Source organism: Neltuma alba, unplaced genomic scaffold, assembly GCF_004799145.2.
Source record: "Neltuma alba isolate B1F8T4 unplaced genomic scaffold, ASM479914v2 tig00005660_pilon, whole genome shotgun sequence".
Taxonomy (NCBI): Eukaryota; Viridiplantae; Streptophyta; class Magnoliopsida; order Fabales; family Fabaceae; genus Neltuma; species Neltuma alba.
In genome coordinates, this window is record NW_021634190.1 from 1 (window position 1) to 19,490 (window position 19,490).

The 19,490-nt window shown below is 37.7% G+C and overlaps 6 protein-coding genes and 1 pseudogene across 6 annotated transcripts; all 7 read right to left on the reverse strand.

Annotated features, from left to right (window-relative positions):
- Positions 1 to 21: 21 nt before the first annotated feature.
- On the reverse strand, positions 22 to 2,059 carry LOC114748231 (UDP-glycosyltransferase 87A1; the record flags this gene model as incomplete). Its single annotated transcript, XM_028936594.1, has 2 exons — positions 1,372 to 2,059; positions 22 to 620 (listed from the first exon to the last, which is right to left on the reverse strand). Coding segments are annotated over exons 1-2 (1,083 nt in total), but the record flags the coding sequence as incomplete, so codon positions are not given.
- A 1,821-nt stretch (positions 2,060 to 3,880) lies between these two features.
- Positions 3,881 to 5,826, reverse strand: LOC114748247 (UDP-glycosyltransferase 87A1-like; annotated as a pseudogene).
- An 838-nt stretch (positions 5,827 to 6,664) lies between these two features.
- LOC114748249 (UDP-glycosyltransferase 87A2-like) lies at positions 6,665 to 7,698 on the reverse strand. The gene has a single exon (XM_028936609.1). It carries the CDS (start codon positions 7,635 to 7,637, stop codon positions 6,867 to 6,869), a length of 771 nt encoding a protein of 256 aa, XP_028792442.1. The 5' UTR covers positions 7,638 to 7,698; the 3' UTR covers positions 6,665 to 6,866.
- Positions 7,699 to 7,892: 194 nt separating this feature from the next.
- Positions 7,893 to 8,423, reverse strand: LOC114748236 (UDP-glycosyltransferase 87A2-like). Its single transcript, XM_028936599.1, has one exon. The coding sequence runs from the start codon at positions 8,409 to 8,411 to the stop codon at positions 7,893 to 7,895; it is 519 nt and encodes a 172-aa protein (XP_028792432.1). The 5' UTR covers positions 8,412 to 8,423.
- Positions 8,424 to 13,666: 5,243 nt separating this feature from the next.
- On the reverse strand, positions 13,667 to 14,779 carry LOC114748248 (UDP-glycosyltransferase 87A2-like). The gene is made up of 2 exons (XM_028936608.1): positions 14,761 to 14,779; positions 13,667 to 14,659 (listed from the first exon to the last, which is right to left on the reverse strand). The coding sequence occupies exon 2, from the start codon at positions 14,565 to 14,567 to the stop codon at positions 13,791 to 13,793; it is 777 nt and encodes a 258-aa protein (XP_028792441.1). The 5' UTR covers positions 14,568 to 14,659; positions 14,761 to 14,779; the 3' UTR covers positions 13,667 to 13,790.
- LOC114748237 (UDP-glycosyltransferase 87A2-like) lies at positions 14,720 to 15,341 on the reverse strand. The gene has a single exon (XM_028936601.1). The coding sequence runs from the start codon at positions 15,257 to 15,259 to the stop codon at positions 14,720 to 14,722; it is 540 nt and encodes a 179-aa protein (XP_028792434.1). The 5' UTR covers positions 15,260 to 15,341.
- A 2,326-nt stretch (positions 15,342 to 17,667) lies between these two features.
- Positions 17,668 to 19,353, reverse strand: LOC114748238 (UDP-glycosyltransferase 87A1-like). Its single transcript, XM_028936602.1, has 3 exons — positions 18,651 to 19,353; positions 18,063 to 18,518; positions 17,668 to 17,939 (listed from the first exon to the last, which is right to left on the reverse strand). Exons 1-3 carry the CDS (start codon positions 19,351 to 19,353, stop codon positions 17,668 to 17,670), a joined length of 1,431 nt encoding a protein of 476 aa, XP_028792435.1.
- Between the last annotated feature and the right edge of the window lie 137 nt (positions 19,354 to 19,490).

The window sequence follows — 19,490 nt, forward strand, 5'->3', positions numbered from 1 at the left end:
GGAAAGCAAGAAAAGGAACACCCCCGACGAGGCACCTTCTCTTGTAGAATTCCACCCACAATGACTCCAGAACCCTCCTATCGCAGGATGCGACAGTACTCTCAATTGGTCGCACCATGGCAATACCAAACCCAGATCCCCACAAGTCTCATTCAACTTCAAACTCTCTTCTCGCGCTATCCACAGGAATCGAACCCCACTAGCTCGCAAACCAGCAACGATTTCTTCAAGCTGAGCCGTTGAGGCAGAGAGAAAGCTGCCCTGAGAGATGTACAGGACAGAACCAGAGGGTTGGCTGTCCAGCCACTTGATGTAGCTGTGGTCACTATCATGGTTGGCGATGCTTGAAGAGGGATTGTGTTTAAGAGTGAGATAAGGTATAACGGGGCCAATGGTGTAAATTGGGATCGAAGAAACTGCTTTTAGGGCATGGATGACCTGAGATTCAAGCTCGAGAATAGAAGGGAACAGCAGATACTGAGCTTTGAGCGCCCATTGAGCGACTTTATGAACCCAGTGCAACATTTTCCGGCTTTGCCAACTGCCATCATTGAGTGGAAAATCCGCCAAACGTGTTGAGGAAAGCCCTGGAATGTAATCCACACGTTCATCGCCATTTTCTGTTTAGAGCAGGCAAATAGTTAATTAATATTCTCCAAATGTGGACGTGGTCTCAAGGAAAGGGTGGCCTTTGGCGCTTTACAAAAGATAATATGAAACGAATAATGTCGTAGTTCTGCCAGTTGCTGTGTCTAGCTCTGTTCCAGTCACTTAGCTTGCCAATTCGAATCAAAATACAATCATCGGTCTTTAATATGAGATTTTTTTAATTTTTATTTTAGTAATTAAATATAGACCTTAATCTACTTTGTTTCTTATATTTATATTTTTTTTTTTAAATAGCCTTTTTAGTTTTCTAGTCAATACACTTGATTAGTAAAGATATTTTAAGAAAACAACACCTATTTAAAAACAATAACTAACTCAACTTACTTTTTTAATTTCCTCAAAGTAGTTAACTAGTTCTTATAATTAGGACCGAAAGTAATAATTTATCTAACTATCAGTATCGACTTACTCTTACACTGGCCATCATTTTCCAAATTCCATGTAACGTACGGGTCTGGTTTACTAAAATACTTGGAATGTGAGAACTCCAAGGAGTCAAACCAATGTAAAATTTTAAGTAGGTCGACAATGTAATAAAAAGGCAGTGATACTCAGCAAGAATATAAGGGAAGAACAGATGAAGTGATTTTTTTAAAAAAAAAAATTAACACAAAGGAGGAAAATACATATTTAACCCTGAAAAACAGTTTGAATTTCACGTAGATGAGGTTTATGCGAGATCACGTAGAATAGGATTCTTACCCGACAAATTGACAGGGTAGTGTCCGTTTTGCTCGAAAAGACGATAATGGCAGATGACGGAGAAGAACGACGCCGACATGGGGAAAAAAGACGCTACTGGAATATTCCTGCGGATGCCGACGCCGACCACCCAGAACAAGTAGCTGTCGTGTACGATGCACGTCGGCGGTGGGTGGAGCCGATCCAGTAGGTGTTCAAACGGAGCCTCCATCTTGGTCATGACAGCGTCAAGGAAGGCGACCATGTCGTTTCCACGACCGCGCTCGGAGGGGATGACATTGGGTATGGTCCTGAGCCGGATGTTGCGGGGCATCGGGTCGGATCCAATGAAGCCGTGCCATTCTTCGGTGACGACGAAGGTGAAGAGGATGTGGCTGTTCTTGGACAAGAGGATGTTGCAGAGATGCATCAAGGGGTTGATGTGGCCTCGGCCTGGGTAGGGCATGACCACCACGTGGCCTTCCATGGGTGACGGAGGATCCATTGGAAGATCCGGATGAATAAAGCTGAAAGTGGAGTAGCAGCAGCGGGCGCCGTGAAAGAATCAAAGAAAGCAAAGCCAGGAAGGCTAAAAGCCCAGAAGAACCATCCCAAGAAAAATCCGAGGAGTGAAAAAGTAACACGGACTTTCGAGATGTTGAAAGATCGTTGGCGCAAAAGATTTCATTCTTTAGCCTTTGGCCGAGGACTCCCACGACTATAAAATTCATCGCTGAAAGTTACTGTGTACGCCCTTGTCACCGCAATTTTGATATACTCCTCCTGTCCTTATATAAGACCCATTTAACTAATTTGATTAGATTAGGGAAGTTAGGTAAGTTAGTTAATTATAAGAAAAGTGACACATTTTTCCTAAAACACCATAATCATCTTTCTAATATCCCTTCCCCTCTTCTATTTGATTATGGTTGAGAGAGTATCCATAGGGGTAATTTAGAGAAAATTGATAAATATGAGAAATGAGTCTTATATTTAGAACCAAAACCAACTCAAGAATTGAATCCTATATTAAGGACCGGAGGAGTATATTACTACCTCTGCTGTTTATTTTATTTAACTTTTATTTTGATACTAAAAAGAGTGTTTGAGTAATCCCATAATCATTTTTTAGAAAATTTTTTTATAAAACGAGATAAATTTCTTCACATATTTATTTCGTATACCGTAAAAGCACTTCTAAAACCATGATTTTGTTTTTATCCAAACACCCCTTAAATATAAAACTCTAATCCACTTTGTCTCTCATATTTATGTATTTTTTCCTAAAGTACTCTTTTTAACAATGATAATTCTAGTAAATACACTTGATTAGCAGAAATATTTTAGGAAAGATAATACTTATTTATTATAAATAACTAACTTAACTTTTTTTCTTAATCTCCTCAAATTAGTCAATTAACTTTTATAATTAAAATCAGAAGTAGTATATAATAGTAGTAAAAATTAATGTGTGAAGTGTGAACCATTCGAGTGGTGTCTTCCTGAAAGCATTGAAAATTAAAGATAGAAATTAGGATTAGGATTAGGATTAAAAAAATTTAATAAAAGAGTACTCCCCCGATCCTTAATATATGACCTAATTATTAAGTTAGTTTTGGTTCTAAATATAAGATCTATTTCTCATATTTATCAATTTTCTCTAAATTACTTATGGATACTCCCTCAACCATAATCAAGTAGAAGAGGGAGAGGGGGTATTAAGAAAGATGATTATAATGTTTTAGAAAAAATGTGTCACATTTCTTATAATTAACTAACTTACCTAACTTTCTTAATCTAATCAAATTATTTAAATGGGCCTTATATTAAGGACTGGAAAAAATTTAGTATAAGAGATTACTTATTACCTAAGATTAAACCTATGTACTTTTCCAGTTTTTAATATAAGACCCATTTAACTAATTTAATTAGATTAAGGAAGTTAGGTAAGTTAGTTAATTATAAGAAAAGTGACACATTTTTCCTAAAACACCATAATCATCTTTCTTAATATCTCATCTCCTTCTTCTACTTAATTATGATTGAGAGAATATCTATAGGAGTAATTTAGAAAAAAATTAATAAGTATAAAAAATAGATCTTATATCTAGGATTAAAACTAACTTAAAAATTAGGTTTTATATCGAGAACCAGAAAGAGTTTATGAAATTAGAGAATACTAGAGAAGTGGTACTTAAAATTTATTACTTGTGACAATGGTAAAGCTCTAATGGAAGTTGCGGTCCCGCTGGGCGCTTGAAAGGCACGTAAACCGACCTAAAAAGTAAAAACCCAATCAAGGACGCATTCCTTCTCATCTTTCAATCTCATGCGTGCTCAAATCAAATCCGTCATTCTCATCATCATCAATGTTTCCTCACCATCGCGGGTGGCAAGATGATGAGGCCCAACTAGAATTATTGCCTGCCGTTCAATGTGACCATATTCCATTAACGGCGTGCCGTTGGGAAATCTCCAATAAACTTTTTTTGAGTTGGACAATTCCAGATTCAATGTCATGAACCACTGATTAATACCGTACATGGCATTTCTTGTGGTTTGACTTTTAATGCAAGAATTTTAAATCAATACATAGAATTTCCCAGCACATACCAAACACAAAGCCCGGTTCATCAGGACCCATCCCCACCGAAATGAAGTTAAAATTATCTCGAAATATTCGTAATCTCCCTAACAAAGGCATTGAAATCATTTTGAGCAGAGCCACCATCTGCAATCGCACGGTGAAACATGCGCTGAAGCTCTTTGGCTCTTTTCCTCACGTCTCTTCCTTCCTCACTTTCCGCATTCATAAGCCTTTTCAGAAGCCCCGCAACTTCATCTTTTTTCACCACACTGTCTACTTTGACGTCGTCCTTCACCCTCCGCCCCACCTTCCACCACTCTACTATCATTGCACTGTCCAAGCCCTGGTCCATTATGATTGGCAACGTCAGAAACGGAACGCCCGCAAAAATCCCTTCTTTTGTCGAATTCCACCCACAGTGCGTCCAAAAGCCTCCTATTGCCGGATGAGTCAACACTTTCAACTGGTCACACCATTCCACAACCAACCCCTTGTCCCCACAAATCTCCTTCAACTTAGAAGCCTCTCTTCTTGCTACCCAGAGAAATCGCGCTCCACTTTCACGCAAACCAGAAGCAATCTCGTCAATTTGAGCCTTTGAAACGGAGAAGTGGCTCCCTTGTGAGATGTATAGAACAGAGTTGTTGGGTTGGTTGTCCAGCCACTGTAAGTAGCCATGGCTTGCGGTGGTGGTGTTGCTGTTGACGTTCAAATTGGTTTTATCTCCAGTACTGAAACAAGGTATGGCAGGGCCGATGGTGTAAATGGGCAAAGATAACTCTGATTTAAGGGCGTCAATGGCTTGAGGCTCAAGTTCATATATTGAAGCAAACGAGATATTGTGCTTTCGGGGTCCATAAAACACCTTTCCTTGTAAGATCCACAAGTCGCTGGGTGCGCGAGCTTTCGTCCTTGAGAGGAAAATCTGCCAAACGAGTAGGTGGAATTCCAGGAATATAATCCACTCGTTTGTCACCGTTTTCTGTTCCAAATTAGTTAAAGACAAATAGATGAATACGTGAAATTTAGTTTCCTATTGAAAGAAATAGGAAGAATTTGATATCTTGTCCTCACCCGACAAATGTAGTGGGTAATGAGAATTTTGCTCCAGGAGGTGGTTATGGTGAAGCACTGAGAAAACCGACGCTGACATGGTCCAAAACGACGCCAGAGTGATATTTCTTCTATTTCCGACGCCAACTACCCAGAACAAGAGAGTATCGTGCACGATGATCGTAGGCAGCGGCTCAAGCCGATCTAGAAGCTGCTCAAATGGGGCTTCCATGTTGGTCATAATAGCTTCCATGAAGCCGATTTGGTCGGCTCCGCGAACCAGCTCCGACGGAATCACATTTGGTATCGTGGCGAAGCGTATATTAGCAGGCGCAGCATTATCGGAGCGAATGAAACCAAGCCATTCCTCGGTGAGGACAAAGGTGACGAGGATACGAGTGTTGTTGGCGATCAGCAATTTGCAGAAGTTGAGCAAAGGGTTTATGCGGCCCCGAGCCGGATAGGGCATGGCAAGCACATGACAGGCGGCTTCCATTGAGGTTTGCTGCTCACTGGATCTAGTGTTCAGCAGCTGATGAAGAGAAGAGGGCGTGGAGGAGAAGGAAGGCGGATTCTTCAGAGTCTTTGAAATGAGAAATGACTGGATCCTATAAGAATAGTAATATGGCCAAGCACTATTGTGAGGTGGGGACGTAAGTTCCCCGTATTGCCAGTTTCCAAGCTCCAATTCGACCACGACGTGGATCGTTATTCCCCTTTAGGTCCTAAAGGGTCACTTTGCTCCTTGAAAATTGACGCTGGGCCTCGTTTGGGGGTGATTTTTAGTGCTGTTTTGATTAGGGCTACCCCAATTTAATCCACATGATTCTTAAAATCATATGAAAACCTTTTCAAGAAAACTCTTTTTTGTGATTTTAAAATATTGTGGCCTTTTGTTTTTGAACATAATTTTTTATAAAAATACCTGTAAGATGTAAAATTATTATTTGTGTTAAGGTAAATATATTCTTTTGAATGAAACTTTATATATATAAACGTACAATAACCAAGACCCGCAAGTTTAGAGACTACCCTTGCACTTCTCATCAGGGAGGTTGCAAGAACATTTTCCAAAGGAGATGGGTTTTTTTTTTTTTTGCTTTTTTGTTTTCTTTCTTGCAGTAAAGTTAGCGCGTGTGAGAGTGGTTAAAAGAAAAAAAGAAAAAAAGGAATATAGTAGATTATGCACTTCTTGTTTGACTGAGAAAACTACGTGGTGAAAAATAGACGGAAGGTTTAGATAAACGAGAGGAGACAACAATCTGGCGCAAACTCATAGTTAATCTTCTCTTATATTGTTCATTTTTTGGTTAAAGGATCAACGAAATTTCTACGGTGTATTTATTTATTTTGTATTCTTAATTACCACGATTTTCAACTACATTAAGATTATGTAACGATGAATTCTGAATCCCGGTCAACAAAAAAAAAAAACAAAATTCTGAATCGATGAGTTAGAACAATATAACATATTAGCTCTTGTACGGCTTTTTACTGAACCTTCACTCATTTACGGATAACACACTTTTCATGTACTTTTTAGGCTATAATATTTCATTGATATTTGTATTCTTTGTTTATGGATAGAGTACATATGGATTAATAATAATGAGGAACATTTCCCCCAACTTTCTTATTAATAAACCTCCGTGCTTTTTCCGGCGGCTAATCAGCTTATTAATAATACTAATTTATATGAATAGTAGCTAAAAACGCGATTGCATAAGAACGTCAATAAACAGGAGTTCAAAATGCAAATCTACATCCCAAATAAGTGATTATTTTTTTCATACTAGACGAATGCATGAAGTCGTGGGGTACACAGTGGCAACCACATATAGCCAGGTCTCCTACTTCCACAGATCTACCTGGGCACTTAAAACATGTCTTCCACAAAAGCATCCATGTTCATGTCAGACGAACCAGCTTTGGCAATTGCTCTGCGAAACATCGCCTTCAGTTCTTTCGCCTTTTCTCTGATTTTCGTCCCTTCCTCATTCTCAACATCCATCACCATCTGAACTACTTTCAATATTTCTTCCTTCGTCACAAAGTCCTCTGATTTCTTACCACCCACCTTCCATCCATTCTTCCACACCTGTGCAATATGCCTGCAAGTCGAGAATTGATCCAGAAACAGAGGAAATCCCAGGATCGGCACGCCTGCAAAGCAAGCTTCCATCGTTGAATTCCATCCACAATGGCTCCAAAATCCCGCAATACTACTGTGGCACAACACCTTCAATTGGTCGCACCATGGAACCACCAGACCCTTATCCCCACATTTCTCTTTCAGCCACTCTGCGTCTGAACGACCCACCCACAGAAAACGAATCCCACTGGCTTTTAAAGCTGAAGCAAGTTCTTCCATCTGGGGCCGAGACATTGAAAGGAAACTACCCATAGAAATGTACAACACTGAAAAATTTGGCTGACAATCTAGCCACTTTAATATATGGTCAACGTTATTGGTGGAAGAATCATTTGGTGGTTCGAGTTCCATAAAAGGAATGGCAGGGCCTACGGGATAGACACGAAAGGGGACTATAGCTTTTAGGTAATTTATTTGTTCGGCCTCTAGCTCTTGGATCGTATTGAGGAGGAGACAATCAGTTTTGGCTAATCCTGAAATGCAATCCAGGGACATCTTCAAAAACCTGAAATCGCTTTCGTGGAGTAGCTTTCGTAGATCAGTGAGCTGTGAGGAAGGGATCCGCTGAATGTGCTCAGCTTGCCCATCTGTATCGATAACACGTCATGGATGAAGTCAATATGTAGCCAAAAATTCCTGAGCTACTGCTTAGCTAACAATTAAACGTCGTAGAATGCAGGGATTGGTGATGACAATAACGTTTCTTTTTTTCAAAATACTATAACTTATTAAGTTTAATGAAGCAAAGTGTCATGTAGCCATGCAGGATACATTACCCAAAAGATGAACCGATAAACAACGGTCAGGACCAGGGGCCAAGATATCGAGCTGACGGTACGATTCGAAGCACGACGCTGACATCGTCCATAACAGAGCCACCGGAATGTTCCTAAGGTTCGCCACAGCGGCTGGCCAGACCAAATTAGCATCACCGACGATAGCAGTAACCGGCGACTCAAGTTTATCTAGAAGCTGCTCGAATGCAGGTCTCATCTTCGTCGCAATGGCTTCAATGAAACCAGGAACGTCGTGGACCGTTTGGCCGTCCGAAGGAATGAGGTCGGGGATGGTGGCGACGCGAATAGTGTGGGGCTTGGGGTAAGCTTCGATGTAGCCGAGCCACTCTTCAGTGACAACGAAGGTGATAAAAACCTCATTGGGTCTTCTTGAAGCGAGAAATTTGCAGAGGTTCATCATGGGGTTGATTAGGCTTCTCGTGGGGAATGGCAGGGCCACCACATGCCCCTTCACGCATGGTGGAACTTCCATGGACGTATTCACAAAAGATACTGAAGCTTGGGTTTACTTAAATTTGCTGAAATTCCAGATCTAAGGCCAGATGAATACGGGCAAGAGAAGGCAGGGGTTGACCAGGAATATGGCGGTGCTGTTTCTGGGCTTGGCGTCAAGAAGAAACTTAGCTGTGTGTTTTTTTTTTTTTGTTCTAATCGACGCTCCAGATATGGCCACGTCACCCCACGCTCGCCGTAAGAACAAGAGTTGAAAAATGAAGAGGCATAGGCGCGACTCCAAGTTAATGGTCCGCTCCTTTATTTTTCACTAATTATTAGGCCAGGTATTCTTCATTATCAATTTGCATTCATTTACTTCAAAGATAGAGTCCATAAATCAATAAGCCTCCGTTTGAGAATTTCTTTGCGCTCTCTCTCCTGTGACTACTGGCTAGGTTTATACCAACATCAACATTAATAATGCCAACCTATTCCTGTCCATCATTTAGAAGAAGTTACTTTCATCATCTTTCATCTTGACTAATAAAAATTTAAAAAAAAAAACTAACTCCGTCTAAAAACTTAAAAATTTCCTACCTTATTCGTATTAAGTACATCTTCAAAAAAAGAATGAGTGTTTATCACTTTAATAAGCACCTTAAACTTATTATATCTGAAATGTCTATATCTCATCTGAAATAGTCCGGATTTAATTTTTATTTTTTTTATTCAAAATAATTATTTTAACATGTATAGAATATAAAATAGAGATAATTTTTTAACTATCATTTTTTTCAAAAAATAATTTTTTCTATTTAAAAATAATTAATAAATATTTTAATTTGGACGGTTTAAATCAAATATAAATGATCCAGATCTAATGAGTTTAGAGTGCTCATAATCTGAAACTGGTTTCTAACGAAAGTGTTATACTCTATGTGGTTTAAAATATAACCTAAATTTTGTTGGAGGGGCTTGATTTTTTTTATAAAATAATATTCACTTTTGTTTAAATATTTAATGAGTTTTCTTTTAATTCTACCTCTATATTTCTTTTGGGAAAATGACAATAAAATACCACTTGAATTCTAAAAGGACAAATAAGGGACCTGAATAAGCAAAATGACAAGGAGGTCACTGGGAACCAATCTGGAATTAATATTTTCGGCCAAAAGACCAAAACGCCCTGATGAATGCGGGAAGACCGAAAGCTGAAAGTGAGAGAAAGGAGAGAGGAAGACCGACGCAGTGAGAGAAAGGAGAGAGGAAGACCGACGCTGATGAAATGCGGGAAGAAGGAAAGAAGAATGTTGGAAATGCTATTATCTTACTCCTTCGCATCACCATTCTGTAGAGATTGTGATTTTGGTTGTGGGAAAGAGGATTTGTAGTGAGAGAGGGAGTGAACCGAAGCGGAAATCAGCAAGCAATTACGTAACGTAACTGCTGTGATGTGCCTGCTGGTTTTTGGTAAATCCCATTACGTGAATGGTAAATTTCACTATACATGTAGTTAATTATGAATTTTACAAAATACATATTGTGATTTATAACTTTTGTAGTGAAAGTGACTACTTTGTTAATGGATTTTGCAACCTGTTTTCAGGAGATAAACAACTTGTTTGTAAAAACTAATAAAATTTCACGCTAAATTTGACAAAACGTATAGTGGGATTTACAACTTCCGTAGTAAAAATGACCACTTATTCAATGGGTTTTGTAACTTGTTTTCAGGGATGGGCAGCTTGTTTCTAAAAACTAATAAAATTTCCTACTAAATTTGACAAACACATAGTGAGATTTACAACTTTCGTAGTGAAAATTACCACTTCTTAAATGAGTTTTGCAACCTCTTTTCAAGGAATTGGCAACTTGTTTCTAAAAACCAATAAAATTCCATGCTGAATTTTACAAAACATAGAGTGATATTTACAACTTTTGTAGTGAAAATTACCACTTCTTAAATGAGTTTTGCAACATCTTTTCAGGGGATGAGCAACTTGTTTCTAAAAACCAATAAAATTCCATGCTGAATTTTACAAAACACACAGTGATATTTACAATTTTGTAGTGAAAATTACCACTTCTTAAATGAGTTTTGCAACCTCTTTTCAGGAGATGAGCAACTTGTTTCTAAAAATCAATAAAATTTGATGCTGAATTTTACAAAACACACAGTGATATTTACAACTTTTATAGTGAAAATGACCACTTCTTAAATGAGTTTTGCAACCTCTTTTCAGGGGATGAGCAACTTGTTTCTAAAAATCAATAAAATTTGACGCTGAATTTTACAAAATACACAGTGATATTACAACTTTTATAGTGAAAATGACCACTTCTTAAATGGCTTTTGCAACCAGTTAATTCAACGTGACTACAAAAGTTGTCACTTTTATTAGTTTTTACAAACAAGTTGTTTATCTCCTGAAAACAGGTTGCAAAACCCATTAACAAAGTAGTCACTTTCACTACAAAAGTTGTAAATCACAATATGTATTTTGTAAAATTCATAATTAACTACATGTATAGTGAAATTTACCATTCACGTAATGGGATTTACCAAAAACCAGCAGGCACATCACAGCAGTTACGTTACGTAATTGCTTGCTGATTTCCGCTTCGGTTCACTCCTTCTCTCACTACAAATCCTCTTTCCCACAACCAAAATCAACAATCTCTACAGAATGGTGATGCGAAGGAGTAAGATAATAGCATTTCCAACATTCTTCTTTCCTTCTTCCCGCATTTCATCAGCGTCGGTCTTCCTCTCTCCTTTCTCTCACTGCGTCGGTCTTCCTCTCTCCTTTTTCTCACTTTCAGCTTTCGGTCTTCCCGCATTCATCAGGGCGTTTTGGTCTTTTGGCCGAAAATATGAATTCCAGATTGGTACCCAGTGCCTTATTTGTCATTTTGCTTATTCAGGTCCCTTATTTGTCCTTTTAGAATTCAAGTGGTATTTTATTGTCATTTTCCCTATTCTTTTTTCTCTTTAATTTATTTATTACATTTCTTACTTATTTTTTTTATTAATAATATGGGTGAGCAAGCAATCCGCAACCCTACCATCTTGCCCACAACCCATAAGGATTGGGCCCATTTGAGCCTGTCCAAAAAATGAAATAAAAGGACAGGCTTAAATGAGGAGGTTTCAATAATAAATAGATAGGCTATGGGTATAAATATGGGCTGCCTGTGGCCTGTGCCCTCCAATTTAGCATTTATTATTTAAAAAAAAAAGAAGGAGGAGGAGGAGGGAGACATAGGGTAAAAAATGTTGTTATAGAGTATTGACTTTGATTAGTGAATGTTATTCTGTTTTATGGTTTGCTTTTTTGAAGTTTGAAGTTTGAACTTTTAATTTTAAGAATCTAAGACCTTAGCTTGAAATTTGATTGGTTAATGGCTATGATATTATTATTATATTATGTTATGATTAATGGTTTAATTAGTTATTTATTTACAGCTTACTTGAGTTATTTCTTGTCTTTAAGCTGAAAATGTTTAGTAAGAATAAGAATATGAGATAATATTTCAATGTATTCAAGTTTAAACAGGTTTTAAAATTCTTTATCTTAAACGGATTCCCAAAACTAGCAAAAACCCGCTCATTAAAACCAACCTGTTTAACAACGGGTTTGAACAAGACAGTCGCGGACATGGACTAACCCGTACCCATATAATTTTAAAACCAGTTGGCTACGAGTTAAGAGTCAGGCAGCTCAACCCGTCGTTACTCTCTTTTAATTAATAAGTGCATATTTGAAAAAATATATAAATCTTACATATTTATTATTTTAAACTGATATTAACTAATTTTTTGATAAACGTAAATAGATAGAATTTATGTTATATTTTAAAGTGATTACTTTCTTGTGACTCTCTTCTTTTAGCCAAACTGTCGATGTTGAATAGGGATGAAATAAAAACATACAAATGTGGCGTCTTATAAAAAGGCCAATAAAAGCTTGACCCAAACTAATGCATCCTGAGTTTCATAAGGAATATTTTTTAATATAATTTTTTTTCAAATTCATTAAAATTCTTAATATCCATTATGGTAGAATATTCACATGATATTTTCTAAAAACAACAATAAAAACTCTCCTCTAAATGTTTTACATAAATAGGACCGGAAGTGGCACATGAATACTTTTTTCATGTATTTTTCCAGTGATTTCTTTTTTCATACAAGACATATCTATATATATACACACACGTATGAAGTCGTGGGCTAGCGGTGGTCGCATATATCTACGTCTCCTAATTTAATGTAAATTTGAACATTTTCTCCGTCTTACATTTTGTAATTTTGTAATTTAAACTTGTCCTCACTCTTTTCCCCTGGTCCAATAAAAACTGAACCTGTCATCTAGACGACAAGATGTTCGGTTGATGCCAATTTGTAATTTGTGGAGCAATTAGTTTGGCGTTTCCCCGATGTCGCTGTAGATCCGGATTCGGATTCGAGTTCCATGCATGGAGATCCACCCGCACGGTGTACGAGGCGTTTAAAAAAAATCTTAGCTGTATTTTCCATCGACGGTCCACATATGTACACGTCACCCCGTACAAACCGACCTGCTCTTTTTTTTTTTTTAAATGAGGATCTGTACACTAAAAATAAAAAAGCGAAACAACTGCGACCAAATTACCTAACACACCGTCAAACCCAACTGCCCTTCTGGACAGAAGTGCAGCTGGACCGAATAAAGCATCTGGTTTCGTTCTGCGTGTCTTTTCTGTGTTTTCCATGCAAATTTGTTAGGTGAAAATAAAAAAAGAGACTACTTTATTTATTAAGGATTTTCACTAGGAGCTTATAAATACTGCTTACGTTCAATTCTCTGTAATATTTCTATTAATTATAAATTTTTTTACTAAAGAATAGTTTTAATGTGTATAATTAAATAAGATAATTTAGAGGTCGAACACATTAATTATAGATAATCAATTTAGCTAATTTTTTTTATCTCTTCAAATTATTAACTCAATTCTTAATGTAGAACCTAATTAATTAATTTAGGAAGATTAACAAAATTAGTTAAATTAATTATTTATAGTAAATATATATTTTCTTTCCTAATATACCGTTACTAATCATATGTATTAATTAAAACTACTACTCAATGAAATATTTAATATGTGTAATTGTAATAAAGATTATTTTGACAAAATAAACGAATATTAGAGACAAAATAAATTAAAATCTTATGTTTATGATCAAACTAGCTCTTATATTAATCATTAATTATAATAGATACCATTAAGGATAAAGGATAAGAGGTAAGAGGTGGCATAATACAATTCTACCAACAAAAGGGTTAATCCTAGGAAAAATTAGACTTCTCACAATAGCTTGCTCTCCACTATTAATACTATTAATATTAATTAATATAATAAATATATAATTTTCCTAAATCACGTCTTTCACGAAAACATCCATGTTGATGTCGGACGAACCTCCGTTGGCAATTGCTCTGCGAAAAAACGCCTTTACTTCTTTTGCTTTCTCTCTAATCTTCTTCCCTTCCTCATTCTCAACGTCCATCAACATCTTGAGCACTTTCAGTATGTCTTCTTTCGTTACAAAGTCCTCTGATCTCTCACCACCCACCTTCCATCCATTCTTCCACACTTCCGCAATATGCCTGCAATTCGAGAACTGATCCAGAAACATAGGAAATCCCAGGATTGGCACACCTGCGAAGCATGCTTCCAGAGTTGAATTCCATCCACAATGGCTCCAGAATCCGGCAACGGAAGCATGGCACAACACCTTCAATTGGTCACACCATGACACCACCACACCCTTATCCCCACATTTCTCTTGCAGCCATTTTGCGTCTGAACGACCCACCCACAGAAAACGAATCCCGCTGGTTTTCAGAGCTGAAGCAACTTCTTCCATCTGGGGCTGAGACATTGAAATGAAACTACCCATAGAGATGTACAGTACTGACAAACTTGGCTGACAATCTAGCCACTTTAATATATGGTCAGCGTTATTGGTCGTCGTCGATGAATTATTTGGTGGTTGAAGTTCCATAAAAGGTATGGCGGGGCCTATGGGATAGACAGGAAAGGGGAATATAGCTTTTAGATGATTTATTTGTTCCGCCTCTAATTCTTGGATCGTATTGAGAAGGAGCCAATCAGTTTTGGCTAATCCTGGAATGCAATCCAGGGACATCTCCAAAAACCTGAGATCGCTTTCGCGGAGTAGCTTGCGTAGATCAGTGAGCTGCGACGAAGAGATGCGCTGAACATGCTCACGTTGCTCATCTGCATCACAGGCTCGTTATATGAAGTCGAAAGCAAAAGAAGTCCTAAACTACGTACTGTTTAGGTAAACAATGAAACTAGGGTGGTATAGGATACATTACCCAAAAGATCAACCGACAAACGCCTGTCAGGGCCAGGAGCCAAGATATACAGCTGACGGAACATTTCAAAGAACGATGCCGGCATCGTCCATAACAGAGCCACCGGAATATTCCTAGAGTTTCCCACAGGAGCTGGCCAAGGCAATTCAGCATCAGAGACGATAGCAGTAACAGGCGGCTCGAGTCGATCGAGAAGCTGCTCGAATGCAGTTCTCATCTTGGTGGCGACGGCTTCGGTGAAACCAGGAACATCGTCGAGCATCTGGCCGTCCAAAGGGATGACGTTGGGGATGGTGGCATAGCGGATAGTGTCCGGCTTGGAGTAAGATTGGATGAAGCCGAGCCACTCTTGGGTGACGACGAAGGTGATGAGAACCTCATTGTTTCTTCTTGAAGCGATAAATTTGCAGAGGTTCATCATGGGGTTGACTTGCCCTCTGGTCGGGAAAGGCAGAGCCACCACATGCCCCTTCACACGCGGCGGACCTTCCATGGACATACTCCCAACAACTAATGAAGCTGGGGTTTACCTAATTTGTTGAGATCTAGAACAAATATAATACAGAAAATACCGGAGAAAGAAAACAGAGGTTGCCCACGGACATGGCACCGTATCAATGGCGAGTGGAGATATGTGAAACGCATTTCGGGATCAAATAAATCTGATCCGTCTATTTCTTTCGACATCAACCATCCGTTCCAGCTCATTATAATACTAGCTCAGTAACTAATTCTTTTCGCCACATGCTTTCAATGAGCTTTTTAACAGTTGCTTTGGGGGGGAAAAAAAAATCAGCGGCACCCCTCCTATTCTTGATATAAAAATTCGTTTGATTTTTATTTTGATCATAAATATAAAATCTTAATTTCATATCTCTCATATTTATCAATTTTGTCTTAAAATAGTTTTTATGATAATGATAGTTCTAGTCAGTACATTTGATTAGCAATAATATTTTAAGAAAGACAATGCCTATTTATTACAAATAATTAACTTAACTAATTTTTTTAATTTACTCAAATCAATCAACTAGTTTTTATATTAAGCACCCAGATAATATTTAATATAAATCTTTTACAAGATTAATAAATTATTTATTAGTTTTTTCAAATATGTCATTCATTTTTTTTTTTGAGCTGATCAAATATGTCATTCATGACTATATCTTTTTTAATAAGAATTTTTAAGTAATTTTAACTATATATTTTTACGTTTATGTGATTCTATTAGACAAGATCTTGACATAACAGCGAATGAAATGCTTTGTAATAATTGATTTGATTTATATTTGTTCAATTTTTCGTTTATTCAATTTATTATCATTGTTTCCCTTGGACCAAGAAAAATTGAACCTGCCATCTTACAATATAACATCAGGATATCAAAACTCATTACCAAATGGAGGATTAAATTGGGTTTAAACTTTAACCTCAACTCACACGAAAGCTTTTTTAAAAATAAAATTTTCTGTTAGTTTGGAAACTTATGGCTTCCTGATTTTAACATAATTTTGTAAGATGTGAAATAATGTTTTGTCTCTGAGAAAAATAAACTCCTTAAAATACATCTTTATAAAATTATTTTATAAATGCATCAGCCCAGTGAAATTCAAGTAATTAATATCTTTCCCATTTTAAAAAAACAAAAAAAAAACCAGGGTGTTTGAGTGGTAAAGATAGGAAAACATTTACTTCAAATTTTTTATATCTCAACTTTTTTAATCATAGGATCATGTATTTTTTTTCATATAAATTTATAGTTAAATATTAATATTTTAAAAATAAAACACATAGTTATGTTTGATTAAAAAAATTTGATATAATAAATATAAAAAAGTTGATGTAAATATTATCTGTAAAAATAAAGGTGAACATTTAGATCAAAGAGAGACAGTAATGCTGAGCAAACTCGTAGTTGGTCTATATATATCATATCGTTCATTTGTTTCCTTAAAGGTTCAAAAAATATTTTATTATGTATTTATTTATTTCGTAGTCTTACCACAATTTTTGACTATGTAATACTCCTCCAGTCCTTAATATAGGACTCGATTGTTGAGTTGGTTTTGGTCCTAAATATAAGACCTATTTCTCATATTTATCAGTTTTCTCTAAATTACCCCTATGGATGCTCTCTCAACCATAATCAAGTGGAAGAGGGAGAGGGGGTATTAAGAAAGATGATTATGGTGTTTTAGGAAAAATGTGTCACTTTTCTTATAATTAACTAACTTACCTAACTTTCTTAATCTAATCAAACTAGTTAAATGAATCTTATATTAAGGATCAGAGGAGTAGTATAATATTGTACAATTTATGTGAGCCTAGGATATAATAGTCCCCCATATCTATAATATAAGATATTTTTAACTGATTTATATGTGTCAATAAAAATAATTAAAAAATATTAAATTTATCATAAACTTAAGTAATTCCCAATAATACCCTTATTATCAACCATACTAAATTCCAATTTTTTTTTCCCGAATTTCTACTTTCTCTCACTATCCTTATTACGTCTTATACTGCTTCTCATTGAATCCCCTCTCATACAAGGATAACAAATTTTTATGCACTTTTTAGGTTATAATTTTTATTTTTATTTTTATATTATTATTTTGTGTTCTACTATCGATAGAGTTCGTAAATTAATAAACCTCCGCGGGAATATTTCTCTGCGCTGTTTTTACGCGGCTAATCAGCATTAATATTGCTAATTTATATGAATACTCACTAAAAGCACACTTGCACAAGAACTTGTTTTGACAAGAGATCAAAATACAAATCTACATCCCAGTCGTGTGCGCGTGTTTTACTGGGGCAAATGCATGAACCTGTGGGATATATATAGTGGCAGTGGCAACTATCCAGGCCTTATTCCTCAGATCTCCTTCAAGTATTGGACACCTAAAACATGTCTCTCACAAAGGCATCCATGTTCATGTCAGACGAACCTGCTTTGGCAATCGCTCCGCGAAATAACACCTTTAGTTCTTTTGCTTTTTCTCTAATCTTCTTCCATTCCTCATTCTCAACATCCACCACCATCTTAACCTCTTTCAATATTTCTTCTTTCCTTACCAAATCCTCTGATCTCTCACCACCCACCTTCCTCCCATTCTTCCACACTTCTGCAATATGCCTGCAGTTCGAAGACTGATCCAGAAACACAGGAAATCCTAGTATTGGCACACCGGCAAAGCATGCTTCCAGAGTTGAATTCCACCCGCAATGGCTCCAGAATCCGGCAATGGCAGCACGGCACAACACCCTTAACTGGTCACATCATGGCACCACCAGACCATTATCCCCGCATTTCTCTTTAAGCCACCCTGCATCTGAACGACCCGCCCACAGAAAACGAATCTCACTGGTTTTCAGAGCCGAAGCAAGCTCTTCCATCTGCGGACGAGACATGGAAAACGAACTACCCATAGAAATGTACAACACCGACAAATTTGGCTGGGAATCTAGCCACTTTATTATATGGTCAACGGTAATGGTCGATGAATCGAGTTCCATAAAAGGTATGGCAGGGCCTATGGGATAGACGCCAAAGGGGAGTATAGCTTTTAGATAATTTATTTGTTCGGCCTCTAGCTCTTGGATCGTATTCAGGAGGAGATAATCAGTTTTGGCTAATCTGGGGATGCAATTCAGGGCAATCTTCAAAAACCTGAGATCGCTTTCACGAAGCAGCTTTCGCAGATCGGTGAGCTGTGACGAACAGAGCTGCGCAATGCGCTCAGCTTGCTCATCTGTATCATTATCAAAAAGTCAATAGATTTTAGCCAGAAATTCCTAAACAACTTTTCAGGTGAAAAACATAAAGCTTTTTCTTTTTTGAAAAAGATATAATAAGTTAACGAAACAAGTGAGGTGAAGGACACCCAAAAGATGAACCGACAAAAGCCGGTCAGGGGCGGGGGTCAAGATATCCAGCTGACGGAAAGTTTCGAAGAACGACGCCGACATTGTCCATAACAGGGCCACCGGAATATTCCTAAGGTTCGCCACGGCGGCTGGCCACGCCAACTCAGCATCAGAGACGATAGCGGTAACCGGCGGCTGAAGCTGATCGAGAAGCTGCTCGAACCCAGGTCTCATCTCGGTGGCAACGGCTTCGGTGAAAGAAGCATTATCGTCAAGGATGTGGGCATCCAAGGGGATGACGTTGGGAATGGTGGCGAAACGAATGGTGCGTGGCTTGGGGTAAGATTGGATGAAGCCGAGCCACTCTTGGGTGACGACGAAGGTGATGAGAACGTCAGTGGGTCGTCTTGAAGAGAGAAATTTGCAGAGGTGGATCAAGGGGTTGACGTGGCCTCGGGTGGGGAAAGGCAGGGCCACCACATGGCCCTTGAAAGAGGGTGGAAGCTCCATGGACATATAGTCAGACTCACAGCAGCTTGGTAATATGTTGAAATGGCAGGATGTGGATGTAGATCTGAGACGAGCGTGAGACAATACATACAGGTGATGGGGAAGCAGACGTTGACCGAGGCTATATGGCATGGGGATTGGAGGGATCAGGACAGCATCGTTCTCCGATAAAATAAGCTGATAAATCCAATTAAGCTGTCCATTCACCATTGGCCTTAAAAAAACATCTAATTAATTCCCCAACATGGAAATGGTACATATGGTCCAGCCGCGTTAACATTCGAGTTTGTGATGCGGCTCAATTTGGATAATACTATCTCCTCCTCTTAATATAACGTTTTATTTGA

Excerpts from the sequence above, each read along its gene's own strand:
- LOC114748249 (XM_028936609.1), bottom strand. The coding sequence starts at position 7,637 with ATGTCCCTGGATTGCATTTCAGGATTAGCCAAAACTGATTGTCTCCTC.
- LOC114748236 (XM_028936599.1), bottom strand. The coding sequence starts at position 8,411 with ATGGAAGTTCCACCATGCGTGAAGGGGCATGTGGTGGCCCTGCCATTC.
- LOC114748248 (XM_028936608.1), bottom strand. The coding sequence starts at position 14,567 with ATGTCCCTGGATTGCATTCCAGGATTAGCCAAAACTGATTGGCTCCTT.
- LOC114748237 (XM_028936601.1), bottom strand. The coding sequence starts at position 15,259 with ATGTCCATGGAAGGTCCGCCGCGTGTGAAGGGGCATGTGGTGGCTCTG.
- LOC114748238 (XM_028936602.1), bottom strand. The coding sequence starts at position 19,353 with ATGGTGAATGGACAGCTTAATTGGATTTATCAGCTTATTTTATCGGAG. Across the intron at positions 18,519-18,650 it reads TTTGTCGGTTCATCTTTTGG|ATGAGCAAGCTGAGCGCATT; the intron begins GTGTCCTTCACC and ends ATAATGATACAG. Across the intron at positions 17,940-18,062 it reads AGAGAAATGCGGGGATAATG|GATTTCCTGTGTTTCTGGAT; the intron begins GTCTGGTGGTGC and ends TGCCAATACTAG.